Genomic DNA, 21,253 nt, shown 5'->3' on the forward strand with positions numbered 1-21,253 from the left:
TCTTACTGTGGGAATTTAGTTTAAGTGGGGAAAGTGTGCAAGTTTCCAGCTGCCTGGAAGAAAAAGAAGCGCCACATGTCTTTTGACTATGATGTGACGATGACAGAGTGAAACCCAGAACAAGAGGCAGCTTCCAGCGACAATCTCTGACCACATCTGTCCACACGTTTTTATTTCAAAAGCTTAAAAAACAAGTCACATGAAGAAGTGCTTACTGTGTCTCACGAAAAACACTGAGATCTCCACTCTTTTAACTTCTGCAGGCACACTGAAGTCACTTGCATTTACAGTGAGTCGAAATATAGTTGGCTTGCTACATTAGCTATGTTAAATTTTTATGTGTACTGTTAAACTTTGATGTTATAAGTAAGAGAGGAGTAGAGAGGAAGAGATGGAGGGAGAGTGGGAAAGTGTTCATATGCCAGTTGTATTTGTTTGATTCATTTTTTCATTAAAGCTTCATTAAAAAATATTTATCAACAAGATTTTTTTCCATTATTTTACACCTGCCCACACACTCTAAAGAATATTAAAATGAAAAGTAACATGTCCTTGGAGTAATTTATTAATATGGTACTTTTTTTTTTTACGTGTCATTTTTAAGCCTTAGTGCCAGCAACAGCATTGGCTGGAGGCATTATGTTTTGGGGTTTTCTGTCCATCTATCCCATTCTTGTAAACGCGATATCTCAAAAAAAGTCTTGAGGGAATTTCGTCAAATTTGAAACAAACACTCACTTGTACTTAACAATGACCTTGAAAAAACCATACCATGCTTTCGTCTCATTCTTGTAAATGCAATATCGCCTTGAGGAAATTCTCTAAATTTGGCACAAACGTCCACTTGGACTCAATGATTAATTTATTTAGATTTAGGTGGTTGAAGTCAATGTCATTGTGACCTTGCGCTCATCTTATTCTCATGAATGCAATATTTTAGGAAGGCTATGAGGGAAATTCCAAAAATTTGGCAAAAACATCCAGTTGGATTCAAAGGATAAACTGATGAGATTTTGGTTGTTAAAGATCACTGTAACCTCATAAAGCACGTTTTTGGTCCAAACTCAAGAATTCATATGTTAATTATGTCAAAATTTCACACAAATGTCTAATAGGATAAAATGATGAAGTGATGACATTTTCTAAAGAACAGGTCAAAGGTCAACATCACTGTGAAATCAAAACGTCCTACAAATATCTCTTTTCTGGCCATTGCTCAACATCGTATCTCAGGAACAAAATGGAGATATTTGGTCAAATACTTGACACTAATACTAATTTACCCTTGACGACCAAAATATAATTAGTTCATCATTAATTCTAAGTGCGGAGACATAACAAAACCAAGAAAAAAGTCAGTGCATCTGTGTGTTGAACAAGAAGAAATGCATATGGTGTTCAGAGAGTCTGAGCTGTGGATTTGAGAATTACACAGTGTGCTGAGAATGATGATTTTCATTTGATGATTATGCCAAAGCAACTAAGAAAAGCTGACAAAGAAGCCTTTTCAAAACCCCAAAAAGTTGAATAAAAGGTTACATCACAATATCAATGACACTCTGTGCTGTCAAATACAACAATGTAATCTACTTGGAAAACAATCGCATACAGCTACTACAACATGGTGCTAAAATGTCACATTTATCTCCCTATAGCGTGCTGAGCCCCGACACGTGTGCTGTTTGCAAAAAGCTAATAAAGAGGGATCGACATACCACATGTCTCATGTATAAATAACCACATGATCTCCACAGCAGTCATTACTGATTGGATTTATATGCTCGATGGATATATGCATGAGTGACAGTTTAGAGGTTACTTAAGGCTTTTAGACTGACTTCATCCAGATCAGCTATTAGTCTCCTGTAATCCATCCATGTGGCAACGTCGTGCAAAAATGCAGCCAAAGCTCAGATAATGTGACTTAGACTGAGTAGTGTTAGGGCGAGATGTGCTCATGATGATGATTATTATTCAAAATGTGACCACTGGAACTGAGAGATTTCAAAATGAAGTGAAACCTCAAGGCGACGTCGTGCCAAAACAAAATATTTCCCCATGCACTACGCACCAGACGAGTCCCTTTTCTCCGGAGAAAATCAGCAGTAGGTGTACGAGTAGGAGTACAGGAAGAAGTCAGAAATAAATTCCACAATGTATTATGCAGTGCTGTGTCGGTGTAATCCTATGATACACAGTAGCATATTTGCATATTCTGCATGCCTTTGTCCTCAAATCGGACAGTTAATTTGGAAATCTGTCATCGGAAAAGTTCTGTGAATCTGTCAGTAATCTCATGGTTTGTTTTTGACCACGTTTTTTAGGAGAAATTTACTTTTTACATTCAAACAGGGACATTTATAAGAAGAAAAGTGATTGATAGTGTGATTCTGATGACCAAAAAAAACAGATATTTCATTTCCCTCAGATTCAGCAGCCTGGCGAGCCCTGAAAACATCCCACATCTCTGAAATGCAGCCTTCACATTGAGCAAAACACATTACTTTATCACGACAGAAATACTCCAAAAATCCCCGCTGAAATCCTGTCTCATATCATGATATCAATATTATCTGCACAACCACAGAATAAGAGTTGAATTCAGTTTGAGTTTCTTTTACCACTCTGTCATATGATGCAAGAAGGAGAAACAGAAATGTAAATTTGGGTGGCTCCCAGCCAGTCAGGCACACAGACATCACAGAGAGTGAAGGAACTGGCAGGCGGGCAGGCGTGCAGACAGACAGGCAGGCACGCACAAAGACAGACAGACAGGCAGACAGACAGGCAACAACTGACCTTTGATCTTCACTTTCGTCACGCGAGTCACGTTTCCCTCCGAGTTGGAGGCGTGGCAGGTGTACTGTCCTGCTGACTGCATGCTCACTGCTCGCAGAGATAAGGCTCCTTCCTGGTAAATAAATATGACACATTGGACTGACTGACAGGAGGATGGAAGCAAACAGTGCACATACTGTAGATACATGCAACAGATACTGTATGTATTTGATGTATAGACAGACAGGTACACACATACTGTAGCTACAGACTGATAAGAAGATAAATAGATGTAGAATTTGACTGCATTTGCTCAAGTGCAGCACTTAAGTACAATTTTGAAGTACTTGCACTTTACTGCTACAGCTTCTAATTTCTTGGCAGATTAAGATTTTAAACATTTAATATTTAAGATATTAAAGAACCAGTGTTTTATGACCTCTCATATAAAATTTATGACATTGAACATTCAAGTTTTGTACAAGTGGTTACTGTAGAAGTTCTGATGGTTGTGATTTCCACTCTACACTTTCCAGATGGCTTCATTTAAATAACTCAAGATGAAACCTGGATGGACATAAGGTTTTCTTGTGCTACATTCAGACGCCTTAGACAAGTATTTAAACCAAAACATTTCATTCTGTTAAAAAAAATAAAAAGAGGAAACGGCAATGGGCAAACTGCAAGGACTTGCTAAAATGTGACATGAAAACAACCTGAAAATTAATGTTGAAAAGGGAGAGAGAGAGAAATATTAGAAAATTTTATTTAAAACAAAATCAAGAAAAATTGTCCAGAAAATATACTAAAATATATACTATACGTGATTATTTAAATTCTGTATTGTACATATGTTACAGAACATATCAGAATATATACTTTTTCTTTAGTCATTTGTTTGTTTTTGTTTTTTACTTTGCTTTTTTGCCTATTTCAGGTAATTTTCTTTGCCTACCTCTTATTTGCCTACCTCGATTTGCTTAGATTTCACAGATTTAAAGGGACAGTTCATCCCATGCTATTTATCAGTTTTGACTGTTTTGGTGTGAGTTGCACAGAGTTGGAGATATTGGCTGCAGAGATGTCTGCCGTCTCTCCAATATAATGGAACTAAATGGCAATCAGCTTGTGGTGCTCAAGTCAAGTCACACTAAAACAATCTAGATTAATGAAAAGCACTACAGGTAAGAGAAAAAAATGTATTTTTTTATCATTATTTTGTATTATGAGATGAACCGTCCCTTTAAACAATTTTGATATAATAGGTAGCTACAATATAGTATAGTACAAATTGAAGATACTATAGAAAGAGCTAGAGACGCATAAACAATATCCATATATCTATACATTCACGCATGCTTAATCATATAAACATACCTGGTAATTTAGTCTTGGAATCACACTGCCATCTTTTAACCAGGTGATGACTGGAGTAGGGTTGCCGTTAGCAACACAGGTAAGAGAGAGGTGACTTCCAACCAGAGCCTCCATCACAGGAGGCGGTGCTTCAGTGAAGGTGGGTGGGGCTACAGAACATAACATTAAGGTGAATATTTAACTAAAAACACATTTATTTATCTATACACAAGGAAAACACCTACTATTAACACTTTGAGACCTGGAGCAACATCACTTGTCTTTTGCTGCTTTCAGACGCCTTTCACACGTATTTAAACCTGAGCAAATTGACACGATTTATTTCAAAAACAAGCAACATGCTACTTGATAAGGAACGGCCTACAAATTGCAAAGAAATTATTGGATCGAGAAAATTATTTTAAAAAGACAGGGAATAAATATTTTAATATTTTAAGAAGAAATAAGCAAATGGGGTTGTTTAAATGGAGGTGAACTGAGGTGAATAAAACTCTAAAGTCACACATAGACACCTCAACGTCTACAGCAAAAAGAGAATTTGTAGCAAGTCTGTCCTCCCAGCAGCAGCAATAAGAGAAAAACTTTGAAGAGAAAAGGCAGACTAGCAGCAAAAAAGTCCTTTGTCTTCCTCTTCTCTTTTTTTATCAATTTCTATACAGCATGACAGAAGCTCGGCCTTGTTTGTTAAACAGCCACAGCTTGTGTTCAGTTTACTGACATCAACTTACATTATTATTTCACATTCTAAAGTAAAAATGTCACTTTAACGCTGCCTTTTAGATGTGCGGGCATGAACGTTTTGCTGCCACTTAAAGTCTCAGATCTCGTCAGAAAACATACAGAGAGCCCTTTTTTCCTAACGTCCAACTCCAGACATAAACAACTTCAATATTTTATTTCAATCCCTGTGACTCACACCCTTATTGCACTCTTGTATAATAAATAACCAGGGAGAAGGTTTGAAAATGGGTTTGGTAGTTTTCTTTTAAGAGTAATAAGAGTCATTTTTCTTTTCTTATCTGGATTACAGGTTTGTTTTAGTGTCTGTAGTCGAAGGAGTGTGGTGAGACTCTTGTCTATAATTAGAAAATAACCTGTCATATACTTTTGGTCCCTTAAAAAAATCAGCTTTTGCATGCAAATAGATTTAATTCTTTGAGCTTTGTATTCCCAGCCTGTAGAGGCCACTGACAATCTCAGATATTGAGGCAGAGTGCAAACAATGGGATGTGAAGAGCGTACCTGCAGGGCACGTCACTGATGTTACATCCAAAGCCTCAAGTACACAGTCATAATCTATTATAATTCTCATCTTTAACCTGACGCACACAGACCAGCTCGGTGAAACTGTCTCGCCTCCCTTTGATCAGCAGTGCACGCTCACACTTTGTTCTGTATGTCTGTGTGTGGAGTCACGGCAGAGGTTTTTCCCAAATAAGGATAAACTTCAAAGCACAAAAAAATAATGATGCATATTTCATTTTTAGATTTATTATTTAAACCTATCAATACGTACGGTGACAACTCGATTCAGAGACGATTCCTCCTCAAAATCATCATGAAGAAAGTCAAAAGTTAACCAAATTCCCTAATCTGTCTAGAACGTTTGATAAAAGGTCTTTCAAAATAAGTTTGAAAAAGTTTTTTCAAAGGTTTAAGTGTAAACAACTGCTATACATAGAGTAAAGATAAATAGAGCTTCATGAAATAAATAAAATACTCCAAAATATGTGCAAAATATCAACGCGTTTGGTTTATTGGCGAACTGGAGCACCAACCCAAAATGTTAGTATATGGCGACTGGGGAATGACACTTAACAATCAATTAAAAGTTGCAAAATGTTGCTTTAAATTACTGTATATAAAGATGAGCTACAGGTCTTAACTTCCTCCCACTGCACAAAAATGAAGCCAAAATGATCCTGATATGTCTGCTGCCGTCCTGCAATCTCCGCACAATTGATTTCCAAACGACCGACCAATTGTGTGCACACAGATTGGCACAAAGAGCTGTCAAACTTATAAAAGAAAACAAAAAAAACGAACTGAACAAACATCAGGGTAATAAGAACTACCTAAAATGGCAAAAAGTGTTTGACGTGCACTTTCATCTTTTAGTTTGGCCCATGTTCCACCCGCTAACATGGAGGCTTATGACCTGTACTGCAGCCAGCCATCTGGAGGCGGTTGAGATGTTTTGGCTTCACTTTTGGGGAGCTATTATGTCGTTCATCTTTGTATACAGTCTCTGATTCATAAGGTAAGCGGGGGCCTAGCTCACTTCAACTTTCCAATTGCAATACAAACTTAAAAGCACAATATGTCCTCCTGAGTGTTGAATGCTGTGAAGGAACATATGGCCTAAATTACAGCTAAGGCTAAATCGCAATGTCTTGCTTCAGTCAGCAGCGCACCATAGAAACTCACAATTGGTCTCCTAGCAACACAAGCCCTCAAATGTCAGTCAAATGCTTCCATGGGAAACACCCACCGAGACGCCTGAAGCCTCGACAATGTCTCCACAACTATGTATAGAAAATGTTTTATCCTCTTTTTATAATGGAAAGTCATGCACAATGGCTGCAGTGTCATTTATATTTCCTGACACAAAAAAGAGAACAGAATAAGTGTGCTATTTCCACTTTAAAGACCTGACTGGAACATTTCGACTCTATAAATTGCAAGTATATTTCAATGAAAGGTGAGACGTTACGAAAAATAAGCATTTCTCTTCTACAAGCCCTTTTTTAACAAAAGAGCCATACTTCTAAACTTACATTTGGTCTAGACACAGAAAGAAATACAAAAGAGCTTTGTTTTTTGGAGTTACAGACAAGTTTCAATTGTTAGCAAAAAGTATTGAGGTTTATTCAAAGCCCAATGCCTACTCAAGGCTGGCTTTTCTCTGCTGTTTGTTGTGGAATTACCACTAAAGAATGAAAGAAATCTATATTGACTCCCTGATTGACACACCAGGGATGGGCCATCTTGTTCAAACAGGTTTCAATCACGTCCTTTATTTACACTGGGATCACTGATTTTGTCCCATGAAGCAAAAGAAAAGCACACACTATTTAACCCTTTGAAACCTGGACTGAGATCACTTTTCTTGTGCTGCATTCAGAAGTATTTAGACCTTTGAAATGAGAGAAAATTGGTTTGATTCCTTAAAAAAAACACATGAAAAGCAATGAACAAGAAATGCTCTAAGACTGCAAGAAATTAGTAAATGTATAATTTATTTTTTTTAAAAGCTAGGGGAAAATTGTTCAGGGAAAAAGGAAACAATGATATCTACAATTATCATCATCTTAAATTATGTTACAGAATTATTATAACTCGAAAAACTCTTTTTCTAAGATGTTTTTTTACTTCTTTTTTTTTTAAAAAAAAAAACAACTTATTTTCAGGTACTTTTCTTGTACTTTTTACTCGTTACTTACTAATTTTATCAAGAAGAAATCAAGACAATTTGATCAGGTTTAAAGGTTTATCTGAGAAAACCTCCAACAACCAGTGATCAGCAATCAGCCAGCATAAGTAATCAAATACAATTCTTGCCTAGGAAAAATAGGCAATGAATAATTTGGCAAGAAAGATCCCGGAAATTGCAAGAAATTTGTAGATTCAGAATTAATTTTTGAAAAAGGTAGAAAAAAATTCTAGGGAGACCTGTATTTAAATTATCATTATTATATATTTAAAGTTATTCTTATAAAACTATTATCATTTTAAAGCAGCTCAGGTCATTTCCTTGTTGTTTTTTGTTTGCTTTTTTTTAGTTACTTTCCTATGATTTTGTTTGTTTGGCAATTTTTTGTTTGTTTCGGTATTTAAATCTTGATCCTACGCAAACTGGTGCAATTTCTTTTAAAAACATCGGGAAAAGGCAATGAGCTACTCAGTAAGAAAAGCTCAACAAAAATTTTTAAAAATTTGTCGATTTAGAAAATAATTTAAAAAGCTATGAAAAAAAGAGGAAAAACTCTATGGAAACTACTGAGATATTTTATTGACATAAGTACTTATTTAATTATTTATTATTTATTTGTTATCATTATTGTTTTTTAAGCACTTCTCCAAATAATTTTACATTTTTTAAAACTTTTTTTGTGCTAATTTTCAGGTAATTTTCCTGTATTTTTGCCTAATTTCTTGCTAATTTTTAAGTCATTTCTTTTCACATAACTCATTGCCTTCTTCCCATGTTTTTTGAAAAAAATCTAACCAATTTGCCCAGGTTTCAAAGGGTTGATAAACCTCACCAGTTACAGAGAGCCGAGTCCAGGTGCCGTTTTGCAGCTCATCCGTGGGCTCATCCAGTAAGAGGATTCGACACTCGTACAGGCCCTGGTCACCCAGCTGCAGGTCGTCCAGCCTCAGGTCAGTGACTCGTACCAGAGATGCCCGCCCTGCGGACACACAGCACAGGCAAAAGGTGAAAGAGCGGACGTGAAGGGCATGAGACAGGCCTACCACACGTGATGCTGATTTCACTTGTCATCAGGTCTGAGCTGTGTGTAACTTTGAAAGTGAGCTGCTGAAAAAGAACATTGTCCTCAAACGATGCCTAAAACTGCTGCGTACAAACAACAGCCGACACATGCACACACACAGAAATGTGCTCTCCTGGTTGCCAGGTGACCGCTCCCTCGAGCCGGAGCGCAGCTCGCAACATCAACTCTTTATCTTTTCCAGTCTGCAGCCCACATCTTTTTGTGTCCTTCTAGTTTTCACACTTTATCAGACAGACAATTGTGCAGTGACCTAGCAGCGCGGAACAGCATGGCTGAGGAGAAACTGTCAATGAAAGCATTATTAAGGACAGTCCTCTCTCTGCACCATCTCCGAAATACAAACACGAAAACAGCAAACACACTGCGGCGGGGAAGCCTCGGTGCCGCTGGGATGGCTGTGTGGTGACGGTAATTATTAACAGAGGCTCTGATTTCTAGTGACTGCAGTAGGGAGGGACAGCGCTGACAGACAGAAAGAAGCAGGAAGTTGGAGTCAGGTATGTTGGCCGCGATAACACACCTTATTTACTTTTCCAAGCCGCCAAAGGGGACTAAATCCACAGGGAAGAAGAGGCGAGGGAGGGTTAAAGTAGAGCAAAACACACATCAGCAAACACTCGCGGGATTAGTGCATTTCAAAATCCCACCCTTTGACCTCTGGCAGTTTTTTTCTCCTCTCTCATGTTGACTGGCTCAGTGTGATATAGGTCAGTATAGCACCTCAGAGGAAAGGTTGTGCTGAGGCAGGGATGCTGTGTGGAAAACGTGACTGGGAGTCGTCAGATAAAAGGGGAAGGAAGGGGTGGAGGTGAAGGAAGAGCATGACCCGACGCCACGACTGCTGCCATTTGAGAAAAAAACAAAAACACATGATTGCAGGAGATTTGAATGCGAGGTAAATTGAGTGTGAGAGGGAGAGCAGGCACAGAGACAGAGGGAAATTTGGACTGTTTGTGTCTCTGTGTTTGCGTGGTGCATGTCAGAGTGTAAAAACAAGTGTGTGCACACATTGAGCACAAGCTTTAGCGAGTGCTCGGTGTGCAAACAAATGGAGATTGGAGTTAAGTTATGTAAATTTAGCTTTGAATTGTTGATGTAAATAAGAAAACAACATTTCTGCGTTCTTTTAATCCACTTGTAGCCACCAAAGAAAACTCAAGAAAACAATTATGTTCAGGGCGAGAGTCAAATGCAATACTTCATTTTCTTCTTCATAAAAATTCAAAGTTTTTATGAAAATAAAAGAAGGCAGAGCTGCACTGTTGTTGCAGTTTTGTTAGTGTTTAGTGATTATAATGTATATCTCAGAATATGATGCAACACTAGAAAGTGTGTTACTAAATTTTTTTTTAAAATTTAACTATGTACAGGGCTCCCACACACTCTATGGTCAAAATTTTAAAACTTTTCAATGATTTCTCAAAGACCCTTACTTTTAAACTTGCCTGGTGCTTTTTTTAAACAAACTAGATTCAAACTTTATTCGTGTATACTTTCTCTCTCTCTGCCTCTCAGCTGTCCACTGAGCAGCAGCTCTCACTCATTCTTCAACACATCTTGTCTCAACAAACACGTTATTGATATCAGCAAAACAAACAGGGAAATTAGCAGTTTTGGTAATATTTTGATTACTACAGATTGCTTCTTTGAAAATGTGACTTCATGACTCACTGCTTTTTTGGTCCTTACTGCAAACCTCACCTTCATGAGTTTGCAACCCACCGCAAGTTGCTTTGTTTATGCAGAAGTTAGCCTGCTGGCAAACAGTACACATAAAAATGGCCAGAATGTCCATTTTACTCTCACTCTAATTCTCTGGTATCACTTTGAAGCAAATTTCCAGCAGCACATCTGTAAAGACAGATGTTTAATGATTCAATGAGAAAGAGAAAATCAAGTATACTGGCATTTACTTTTTCTTTTTAAAGTCCTAAGAAATACGTCAACCACAAAATGATCCTTTGTAAATTAATTTGTAATGCGGAAAACTTGTAAACTTAGTTAATCCTCACTTTGATGAATAATAAATTAAACTCCATGTGCCACACTTCATCTTACATGAATATTGAGGTTTAATGAAAAGTTCCCAAGTGGCTCTTGACACAATAAAATATATGAAAAAAAATGACAAAAACTTAAAGGAAAAACAACAACAATTCACCTTTGAAAGGTGCGTTTCCAGCATCATACAGCCGTGTCGAACATTAGAGTCTGAACATCCACAAAGTCTTCATCTTACAGTATTTTTACCAGTGACAGTGAGGGACTCTGAGGCCTCTGAAAATACCCAAACCATGACTATGGATAAATCATTCATTCATACAGTTACTCTTATGATACATGATATTCAAATACCTTCATATTTAATACTTTTTCCATAATTTGTCATGCTGTGTTAACTTGAATTCCAGAGGAAAACCATGTTTTCTTTGCATGCCTCCACGAAAAACAGCAAATATATTGATTCACTGATTGATCAGGGACTAGGAGTCAACCGGTTTATCAGAGTCGATACCAATACTGATTATTACAATAAAAATGAAAATCTCTCTGTCAACATTTAGAATTTAGGATATGACAAACTCCGAAACAAAACTTTGTTTAAATGCCTTTAGCAAATGTTTAATCAAAACTGAGACTTTCAACATCAAATACAGCAAGTTCCCAGCAAGTTTTTTTATAAAGTCAAGTGAACATTTAAATAAAAATAGCTAAAAGTCAAAGTTCCTCCTATGCTGACACTGTCTTTGTACTTTTTGGCTAGTTGATTGTATCAGTGATCATTGAAATAAAACACAGATATAGATAACTGTCAAAATGTCATCATAATCGGCCAGGATGATAATCTGTCGACCCCTATTAGGACCACGTTTATCAACAGAAAAACATCCGTTTACAAAATCCCACACAACTCCTCCAGTATGATCCAAACCATATGCTCAGTACTTCCCAAACACACATATTTTTGCTTAGTTTTTAAAACTGAACTAAAAGTGAAACTTATCAATGCTCTCCTCAAAGCCAGACTCCAAAAATAAGGTTTTAGCGATAATGCATGTGTTTGGGAAGCACTGAGCATACGGCTGGATAAATGAGACTTGGATGATACTGCAGTACTTGTGTGGGAGTTAAATGGATGTTTTGATATAGCTTAGCTGTCGTTAAATGCAGTCCCCATTCTATAATAAATCAATATGTTTTCCATTTTCTGCAAAGGCATGGAGAAAAACTCATTTCTCAATCCAATTAAATCATTAAACATCTGTCTTTACAGATGTGCTGCTCAAAATTTGCTTCAAAATAACAACAGTGCCTGCTGAAACAGAGACTAGGATTATTTCATGATGCAGGTAACTAAATAAGAGTGAAAATGATACAACAGGTAGAGGCCCACTAACAACACCTCCTCTTCCTCCTCGTGTTCTGCCCTGCTCATCCCCCCGCTGCTCACTTTTAACTGGTCCAAGCTAAACAATATCCACTGTTAGTTCAATTCATGCACAAACACACTCACTCTCACACATTTGTCCGTTGCATTTACTGTTTCCAACTAAAGCCCCCCCCCAAAGGGCTTCGTCCCTCAATACGCTCTCAGGTTACAGAGAAACACAAAACCATTCAGTGCTGTGACGAAACTCGTTACAAATGAAAAGCTGCAGTTTGAATCAAAAAGTCTGTGGACTCTGCTGGTTTTACAGTAGAACAGAATATTAAATGCGGTGGTCATCATCTTTCTCAACACAATGGCTTTCAAAGAAAGAGAAATGACAAATAATCTGCATTCAACTGCGAATTAAAAACTTTGTGTGAAGTCATGGAGAAGCGTTTTGGAAGTGAGATCCTTTGTAAAACTCATTTTGAATAGATTTAACAATTTCAGCAAAACTGTTTCGCCTCGTCCTTAATTTCGTTTTAACACTCTCTGCAGCTTCCATTTTTCATGTTATCACTGCTGCACCGGTGTTGTGTAAAGTTGATTTGATGCCTGTATTTAGGGGTTTTTTGTCGTCTGTTTCATGCAAAGCACTGAGAATTGTGACGTGGATCCTGCTTTAAACAACAAAAAACTAACAACCTTCAAACAACATCAACTCTTCTTTGTAATGCCGGCAGGTTTGAGGTGCTCCGTAATGCTCAAAAAGAAGCAGGCTCTTTAGTGACAAAAGGAACACTATTCAGTTTTATTCAGAGTGAAGGATGCTCCAGAGGTATTGATTTTCTTTCTTCTAAAACGGATACGTAACATTTTGGAAATGAAGTTTTCAAATGACAAAAAAAGGTCTTCCGGGGAATCATCTGGGAAGTGTCTTGTTGGGTTTGGACAGGGGTCTGTATGAGAAATTATTTAAATTCAATACCACTTTATTGGGACATTTATGTCCCTGTGAATGTGATATTCACGGGCAAACAGCCCACATCGTCTCCAAGGGATGTCGTCAGCTCTTGGCGAGCTGTGCGGAGGCATTCAGGTTTCGGTTAGAGAAAGAGGCAGATAAGGTTTCACTCCTCGGCTCGCCGCTCTATTAAGCCCCGCCGTGTGATCATGATCGAATTTAAATTGAGACTGCCGCAGTAACAAACACGAATAATCCCAGAGCAAACTGTCATGTTTGTCCATGTGGGAAAGGAAGCACATTAGCCATGTTAACAGTGTGTAAAGTGTTAGGAACACACCGTCTGCTCCTGGTGATTGTGATGGGATGTGCATGGGAAGAGCTCGCGAACCGCACATTTATACAGCTGTATTTACTTTTTATAGAGTCAGCAGCTGTATGGTTGCTGAGGGACTTTCTGTCGCGTTCACAAAGCAGACGGTAATCCTCTGATCTTTACTGCTCTATTACAACAAATACATTTAAACCATCTGAGCTCTTAACACTCTCCAGGGAGCAATCTAATGTATCTCACACGTTAGGAGCTGCACACACGGTCAAGCACAAAGCATATTGATGGATGAGGCGGCCCGCAATCAGAAAAGGTCGATTTTTATCTCTTTTATGAGATGAAGAGGGAGGAATGTATGGAGCCAGAACAGTAAGAGTAAGTTTTGGCACTGAAAATAAAACATGGGCACTGACATTGACATTATTATTATTTTGCATTCTAATGTGTTTTTTCAATGACAGTTTTTTTAAATGTTTTTTTTTCTCAACTCTTATTTTCAGTATTAACTTTCTGTCACTGCTTTGACACAGAAAGGAGGCAACGAAGAAGGGCAAGGACAGCATGATTTTCATTTAATCTGCATGTTTGTGAGTGAGCGTATCTTCAGGTCTCATAGTCCTGCTTCTTAGAGCCAGTCAAGTTACACTTACAGTTTACGTCCATGTCTGTGAAAACATGAAAGCTTCACATACAGAACAAAACATGATTCATTCACAGTGACCTTCACTTTTGACTTTCAACCACCACATTTTTATCAGTTCATTCTGGAGTCAAAATGGATGTTTGTGCCAAATTAGATTTAATTCCCTCAAGGCCTCCATGAGATACTGTGTTCACAAAAATGCGATGGATGCAAGGTTATCTTGACCTTTGACCACCAAATTCTGATCGGTTAATCTTTGAGTTAAAGTGATGTTTGTGTCAAATTCGAAAAAAAATTCCAACTGGTTCTTGAGGTATAGCTTTAACAAGCCTGAGATGGACACAAGGTTAAAGTTACTTAAACCTTTGACCAACAAAATCTTAATCAGTTCATCATTGAGTGCCAAATTTGAAAACAAAAATCCTTCATGGCACTGGAGGAGATATGGTGTTTATGTGAATTATGTGAAAAGTCACGGTGACCTTGACCTTTGACTTCAAAAATTGTATTATTTCATCATTAAGTTCAACTGGATGTTTGTGCCAAATTTGAAGAAATTCCCTCATGACGTATTTGAGAAATCACTTTCACATGAACGGGATAGACAGAGAAACGGATGTTTGGATGGACAGACGGACAACACCAAAACATAATGAGGACTATCGCCTGTGCAGAAGCATACAAATATATATATATTTTTAATCTAAAAACTTTGATGTTGTTTTTTTATATTTCTGCAGATTTTTTTCAGTTCCAATGTTTTCTTTTTCAATGCCAAACTTTTGCTTCAGTGCATGGCAGTTATAAAAGGAGCCCCAGCAGAGTAAGTCACTTAGATAACCTGGATCACAACAGCAGTGGGACTCAAAACCAAACTGTTGTGACATCCGAGAACATTCGCGGCCTGAGGAGATGAAATCCACACCACTGGATCCACCTCTAAAGCGTTAGTTTCCCATGCTGCACCTGTTACTCCCACACCAGCCAGCACCTGTGAGAAAGCCCAAGCTCGGCATCAGACTGGACAAAGCATCTTTTTCAAACCTTTGTATCCGCTAAGAACAGCAGCTTTCTGTTTGTCACCGGAGAGGCATGTGATTAGCATGCCTGTCCTTTTAAAAAGAAGGTGCTTTCCAGTGCAGCATGCTTTATGGCTGAGTGAAGTGTGCAAGAGGTGTATTCACGGGCCAAAAGGGAAGGCAAATTTTTAGGGTTTTTACTACCAGTATATCGCCCTGCCTCTTTTGAAACGAACATCCAGGGTAATGAAGTGTGACATCAGTGTACGTTGAAGGATCGTCTTCACAGTCAGCGACAAAAGGGCTACTGTCTTTTATGAGCCCGGGCTGGAATTAAAGGCTGCCCTGCTCCCACTTACGATAATTCATCAGCCAAGGTTCACCCTGACTTTATTGCTATGTAAATGTCTGTATCATATTTCCTGCTCAGGTTGAGCGAGGGAGTGGCTCTCGGCTCAGATGAGAAAGGCCTTGGCTCAGCTGAACGCAGGCTCTGATACTTTGACAACACAAACCTTAATGTAGTGATTACTGTTCTTTACTGTGTGTCAGTGCAACCAATGAATCTGGGACACCAAAGATCTTCTGAGATTGCACATAATAATATAATATAGTGACCTTAAAGACAGTGTTGGCAATAACTTGCTTTGCCCAGGAGCCACTTCTGCAAAAACTTCTGACAGGGGGGCGCGGGGAGCCAGTTAATAAACATTAATCATATTTATCAGATAAAAAGTCCTGTCTCCTAGAAATTGCTTCTATTGACTTATGTATTGTGTTGTTTTATGTGGTGAAATGTTTATATTTAAGTATTGTCCTGTTTTTAGGCAGTGTAGGCTACTTGCTGTTCTGGGTATTCTTTGTTTACCTGCCCAGGGACAACAGATGCAAATTAGCTGCTTGCTAACATTAGTGCAATTACATTTAATTGTGCTCTGTCACTGTAAAAATATACAATAATATAAATTATATTTTTTTAAAAATCTCTATATCTCTTTATACAACTAATTTAAAACACCAAATATGCTCTTCAGGGAAACGGGATAAAAATAAAAAGAAGATGAGTAAGAACATTTGGGGCTTACTTTGGACATGAGTTGCAGCAGTGTACTGCACTCAAGGTATACAATTACTGTGCACGTATGCTAATCTACAGTAGTGAAAAATATGCAACCCAAGGAAGATGCTCACCTTTATTTAACTATTTATTTGCAAAAGGGAGAGTTTTAACATTTACGTCTATTGATGAATTGTTTCAAGTTCAATTATAATAAAGCTTTGTTCAGCCAAAAAATACCCCTTCTGTTATAATTCCTTTGAAGGTAATTAAGGTAATAACAATAATAATAATAATAATAATAATAGTGTAAAAGTGTATACCATGATATCATGAAACCATGATTTTTTTTCATACTGTGAAAATTTCATATAATTGTTGCAACCCTAGTATGGACCTATGATAGGGATCTGGGTCTGCACTTCTTTTTTCTTTCTTTTTTTAAATGTTTTTTTATGCACACAGTACAAAAGAACTCCCAGTGCAATTTTTGTTTCTGTTTATTTGTTTTTGTGGGCTAGATTTGCCTCACAGGCAGTAAGTTGAGTATCACCTATACTCTTGTTATTGTCAAAAGCCAAATATGCAGTTGATTGAACAGCTGTTGTTTTTTTATTTAGTCAAAGCCTGAGCTCTTTTGTTGTTCAAAAACTGTTGAAAACATATTAATGAACCACACTGGGAAACTGGGTGGCATATTGAAAATGTGCATTGTGGTCACTAAGCAATTTGAGGTGGCAACCACCTTGTTAGCAAAATGACCAAAATTCATCCCCCTTGTTAACCCTCCGTCATCTCCATCCCACGGTTCTGGACCCAGCGATATCTGGCCATTAGACAGCCTTTTCTGATGGGGAACTGGAGCCGTTATCTCAAGCCACCAGACTCCATTGATGAAAACAGTAATTTTACACTGGAGTTGCTGGTCTACCACTGCATCGATCGGTTAGTGAGTAGGGTAAAGCAGAGAAAATATTCCATATGTAGCTGACACTAATACTGATACTGATTCCAGGCCGTCCATCCACCGTGGTGCATTGGTTAGCTTCTGTGTCAGCAGATTTGGTTAATTAAAGGCCAATCTACCATGTTTAACTTTATATCTTTAAATGTTACAGTTACGACTCGGTGTAGTCAGAGGTAGTAAAGGAAAAAAGGTAAGAGATCCCTGTAGACAGTGGGACACTGGGTGGTAAAAGGTTGTCTGGTTTAGAAAAAAATATCAGAAAGACAAATGCTCGCCCCTAAGGCAGTCAGTTTGCAATGATATGAGACTGAAAAATATTCACATTTGAGTTAGTTAACTCCTCCCGTCTTTATTTTCCTTAAGTAGCTTAAAAGTTGGGGAAGCCGACCACTCATTCCAAATATTTTAAACTCTATCAGATGGAAGTATTCTAGATGTCCTTTGCATCATTTAATTATCATTTTCCTGAAATGCATCTTGACATATTTGGTGTGTTTGGAAACTTTGGGATCTCCACTAGAACTTAAAATCAAGCGCTGTGAGTTTGAGAATTATTTAGCTGCACAGCATGAATTTGTAAAGACTGATGCAACGTTGGGTAAGTAGGGTTTAAAAGGGTAAATCACTAATAGTTTCATTGTTATATAAAATTGTTGATGTCTACTATCTACTGATATTCAACATGCTGAAAATGAATGACAGGCGGTAGTTAGCTGTGTGCTTCCCGCTTCCACCTGAATGTTGAAATGGAAGAATTTTTTTCACCCTTTGAAGTGGCATCATCATGCCTGCTGGGGCAGTTTATTTCAACAACTACATTTTATTCAAAACCCTACATGGCGCTCCAACAAATTCAAATAGCCTTTGGAAAGGTCAATAGGTTGAGTTTCTCTTCAGGCAGCTCCACGGAAAATAAAAATGACTCTGACAAAAAGAAGATGTGAGCCACCCAGACATGCTTCCCTTTTGTCCACACTAGTCCCATTGTTTGTGACTTTAAAGGATAACAGGAGCTACACAAAGGTATTCCTGGTCCACTGAGGCTCTTTTTCCCCACAGACTGTCTTTGTTCTTGGAGCTGTGGGCAGAAAGTGCACAATAGATGGTGATGCAATGTGAGAGTCTTAGCTGCTTATAAAAGTAGCTCCCACTGAGGCTGGCTGGAAAGGCCGTTGAGGCGTGGTACTGAATATTCTCGGAGATACAGATACTGAATACATTCTTTCAGTGGATGAAACTGGGACCGAAGCATGTCATAACCACCCTCATCTTAGTTATATTCAACCTTCCTCATTTCTGTTCACAATTGATTGTGTTTAAGTTTCTTTTGTCTGTTTTTTGCTTCACTCAAAGTTTTGCTTCACAATACAACCTAAGAGCAAAAACATATTAAAACTAACATTTTCACAACTAGAACCTGCAATGAGACTTGCATCAAAATTTCCAATGATTATTTCCTGAAATTGCATATTTGGTGACATTAAGGTCTGTTATTTTGATTATTGTAGCAATAAAGTTTTACTTTCTCCAACATCAAATTGGATTTTGGATTGGATGTGTTATACTCCTACACCAAAATTAGAGCATAACGGTGAGTTTTTAAAATGCAAGAAAATCATCTGAACTTAAATTATAAGTTTTTTGTGTCCACAGCTGTTTTTTTAATGTGTGTCATGTTCAGCATCACAAATCTATGTTTAATATAAAAATATTATGAATTTTATTATGAGCCCAATTGAAAACTTTTTGAAAAGTTACAAAAGCCACACTAAGAGTAGGAATGCATGTAACATGTATTGTAAAACTAGATGCTTACCTTCATAGTTTGGATGGAGGCGAGGCGCGTAGGATCCAAATTTAATCAGGACGGGGATGTCTTGTCCTTGTCGAACCCACTCCACCACATGCAGGGACACTGAGGACGCAGCAGGTGGCTCTGATGGAGGAAAACTACACTCCAGCTCCACCACGCCTCCAACCTTCCCACGCACCTCCGGCCTCGCACCTTCGATGGTTGCTATTTAGTTTGTCACCAGCAAAACAACAAGTGATGGCGTGCACATATCATGGAAAAGTTTAGTGCAAACACAGTGAGATGCAAAAAATCTTTATCATCAAGAGATACTTACAAAACAGGGAAGAAAGTGCCAACACAGTGAAAGTCTGCAAATATGATCTCGCTGACCCCATATCTGTCACTCACACAACCTGCAGCATGTTCAATCTGTTGGCAAAAGAGACACAATTGTCACAATCACATTACTTCCTTGGCCGCATGTAAGGAGACAGCCATCTGTGACAGATTTCCAAACTAAAAGGGCTACAGCAAAGCGGCCGCTTCTGTCATAATTTTACAGACAGGAGGAGAGGAGCGCTCAGATTTTTATACAGCTTTCCAATAACTGGAATTCATCCCATATCATTACACAAATGGCCAGAGCCGCCTCTGCTGCCAGAAAACTCCCCGGCCCTATATCCTTTTCTGAAAGTAAATGTCATAAATGTCACATAAATCTCTCCAGAGTCACGTGTGGAGCGACATCTAAGTGTTTTATTTAGAGCACATCAATGAAGACATTTGGCTGGAGCAGCCAGGAGACTCAGCACTCAAGGACAGAGATAAGTTAAGCTGATGGGAGCGAAGGCTACGGCAAGGCATCAAGGAGCGCAACTTAATGTCAAGACGCTGCGACCGATTCATGCCACTCAAAACAACCCATGCTTCCATTTTATCAGTAAACCAAAATGAGGATGATAGGTCAGATTTAAGATACACACACACACACAGACGAAGAGGCATCAATCACTTTTACCGCCAAATCACATCTGATGGTACACACAGAGGCTGATGGGAGGTCTTGTATCATGTAGGCAGTTTCCAGTGGGCCACAGCTGCTGCTGGTTAAGGTCAGATTTGACAGGAAATGGGCTGATATCAGCTCGATAGCCGCACCGCAGGCCAGCTTCGCTTGCTTTTGGCCACAACAGCATCTCATTAAACTGACTTAATTACAGCACTCCCGTGTAAAGAACAAAGGTTAACATGTCTACACACTCGCAAAAGCAAACATCGAGACGTGTGCCAGATAACAGCCAGATACGGCTCTCTGCTCCGGGCCGTGCAACAACAAAACTGTGTTTTTAGCAAAAGGTGGAAAGCACTTGTACTCAAGTGCTATGCTTAAGGAAAAGCTCCACTATTATCATGTTTAATTTATCAATACACATCGATTTTGAAAATTTGAAATGGTTTAAATACAAATTTCTCCACAGAATCGATACACCTGTACCTGCAGCGCACTTTCTCTCTCTTCTCTCCAACAGTAGCAATACTTGTAAATGTGACAAAATACTTCATTGCCAGTAAATATATTATTATTTTACATATTTTTTTGTCATGTTTTCTGTTGATTTTTTCTGAAAAACTGAATAAATGAGAATGATCTGTTCTGAATATCAGTACTTAAGTAAATGTACTTGGTTATTTGCCACTTCTTCCAGTGAAAAAACTCAATGCTGATGACAATAAGTACACTTCACATTGCCAATTCTTTAATTCTTGATTGAGGTGTTGTTTCACAATGCAAGGCACTACAGATAAGAAGGCACTCCTCACAGCAGGAAGCAAATTAATTGTTGGCAGAGGTGCACCAGCTCCAGTGACAGCTCATAAAACAAGAACCAAGAAAAAAATATATATATAAATCCGTGAGGGAAAAAATAACTCACTATTAGTGAAGATCTCTCTTATTAAATTGGAAGTTATATTTTGATTGACAGCATCTGGCTGGTTCATTTCTGGCTGTAAATGTTAACGTGCATTCATTTATTGAATGCTACCTATCACAAAGTGCCATGTCAACATTAGCACATAGAGTACAATAAAACACACCTTTATTGTCCTTTTGTTGGAAACCTGTCCTTGAGAAAACTTCAGCAGGAGAAAAGACTAAAGCAACAGCATCTGAAGCAAAGGAAAGAGCTCCTGAAGCATGATTAGCATCACATATAAATATGTAGAACTGATATGCAAACTAAATGGTGTTTTATTCTTTATACTAAGAGAACTGTATTCTGTTGGTTTGAAATTGGGAATGAATTTTGGACAAAATTGTTATTTAAACTGAATTTAAAGGGACAGTTTACAACAGAATCAACAACACAACATGTGCTGTGTAGTCAGTCTAGATTGTTTGGGTGTGCGTCAATATTGGAGATATCAGCAGTAGA

The 21,253-nt window shown here is 38.1% G+C and overlaps 1 protein-coding gene across 1 annotated transcript in view; it reads right to left on the minus strand.

Annotated features, from left to right (window-relative positions):
* The window catches only part of igsf9a (immunoglobulin superfamily, member 9a), a 76,676-nt gene that overhangs the window by 45,206 nt on the left and 10,217 nt on the right, over positions 1–21,253 (minus strand). The window contains exons 2-6 of the mRNA XM_042509698.2: positions 19,153–19,247; positions 18,840–19,040; positions 8,421–8,567; positions 4,156–4,304; positions 2,800–2,911 (exon numbers count right to left, since the gene is read on the minus strand). Of these exons, the coding sequence (XP_042365632.2) occupies positions 2,800–2,911; positions 4,156–4,304; positions 8,421–8,567; positions 18,840–19,040; positions 19,153–19,213 (670 nt within the window). The 5' untranslated portion in view covers positions 19,214–19,247. The remainder of the gene's footprint in view (positions 1–2,799; positions 2,912–4,155; positions 4,305–8,420; positions 8,568–18,839; positions 19,041–19,152; positions 19,248–21,253) is intronic.

Source organism: Plectropomus leopardus, chromosome 20 (assembly GCF_026936395.1).
Source record: "Plectropomus leopardus strain MGB_pleo_1.0 chromosome 20, ASM2693639v1, whole genome shotgun sequence".
Classification (NCBI taxonomy): Eukaryota; Metazoa; Chordata; class Actinopteri; order Perciformes; family Serranidae; genus Plectropomus; species Plectropomus leopardus.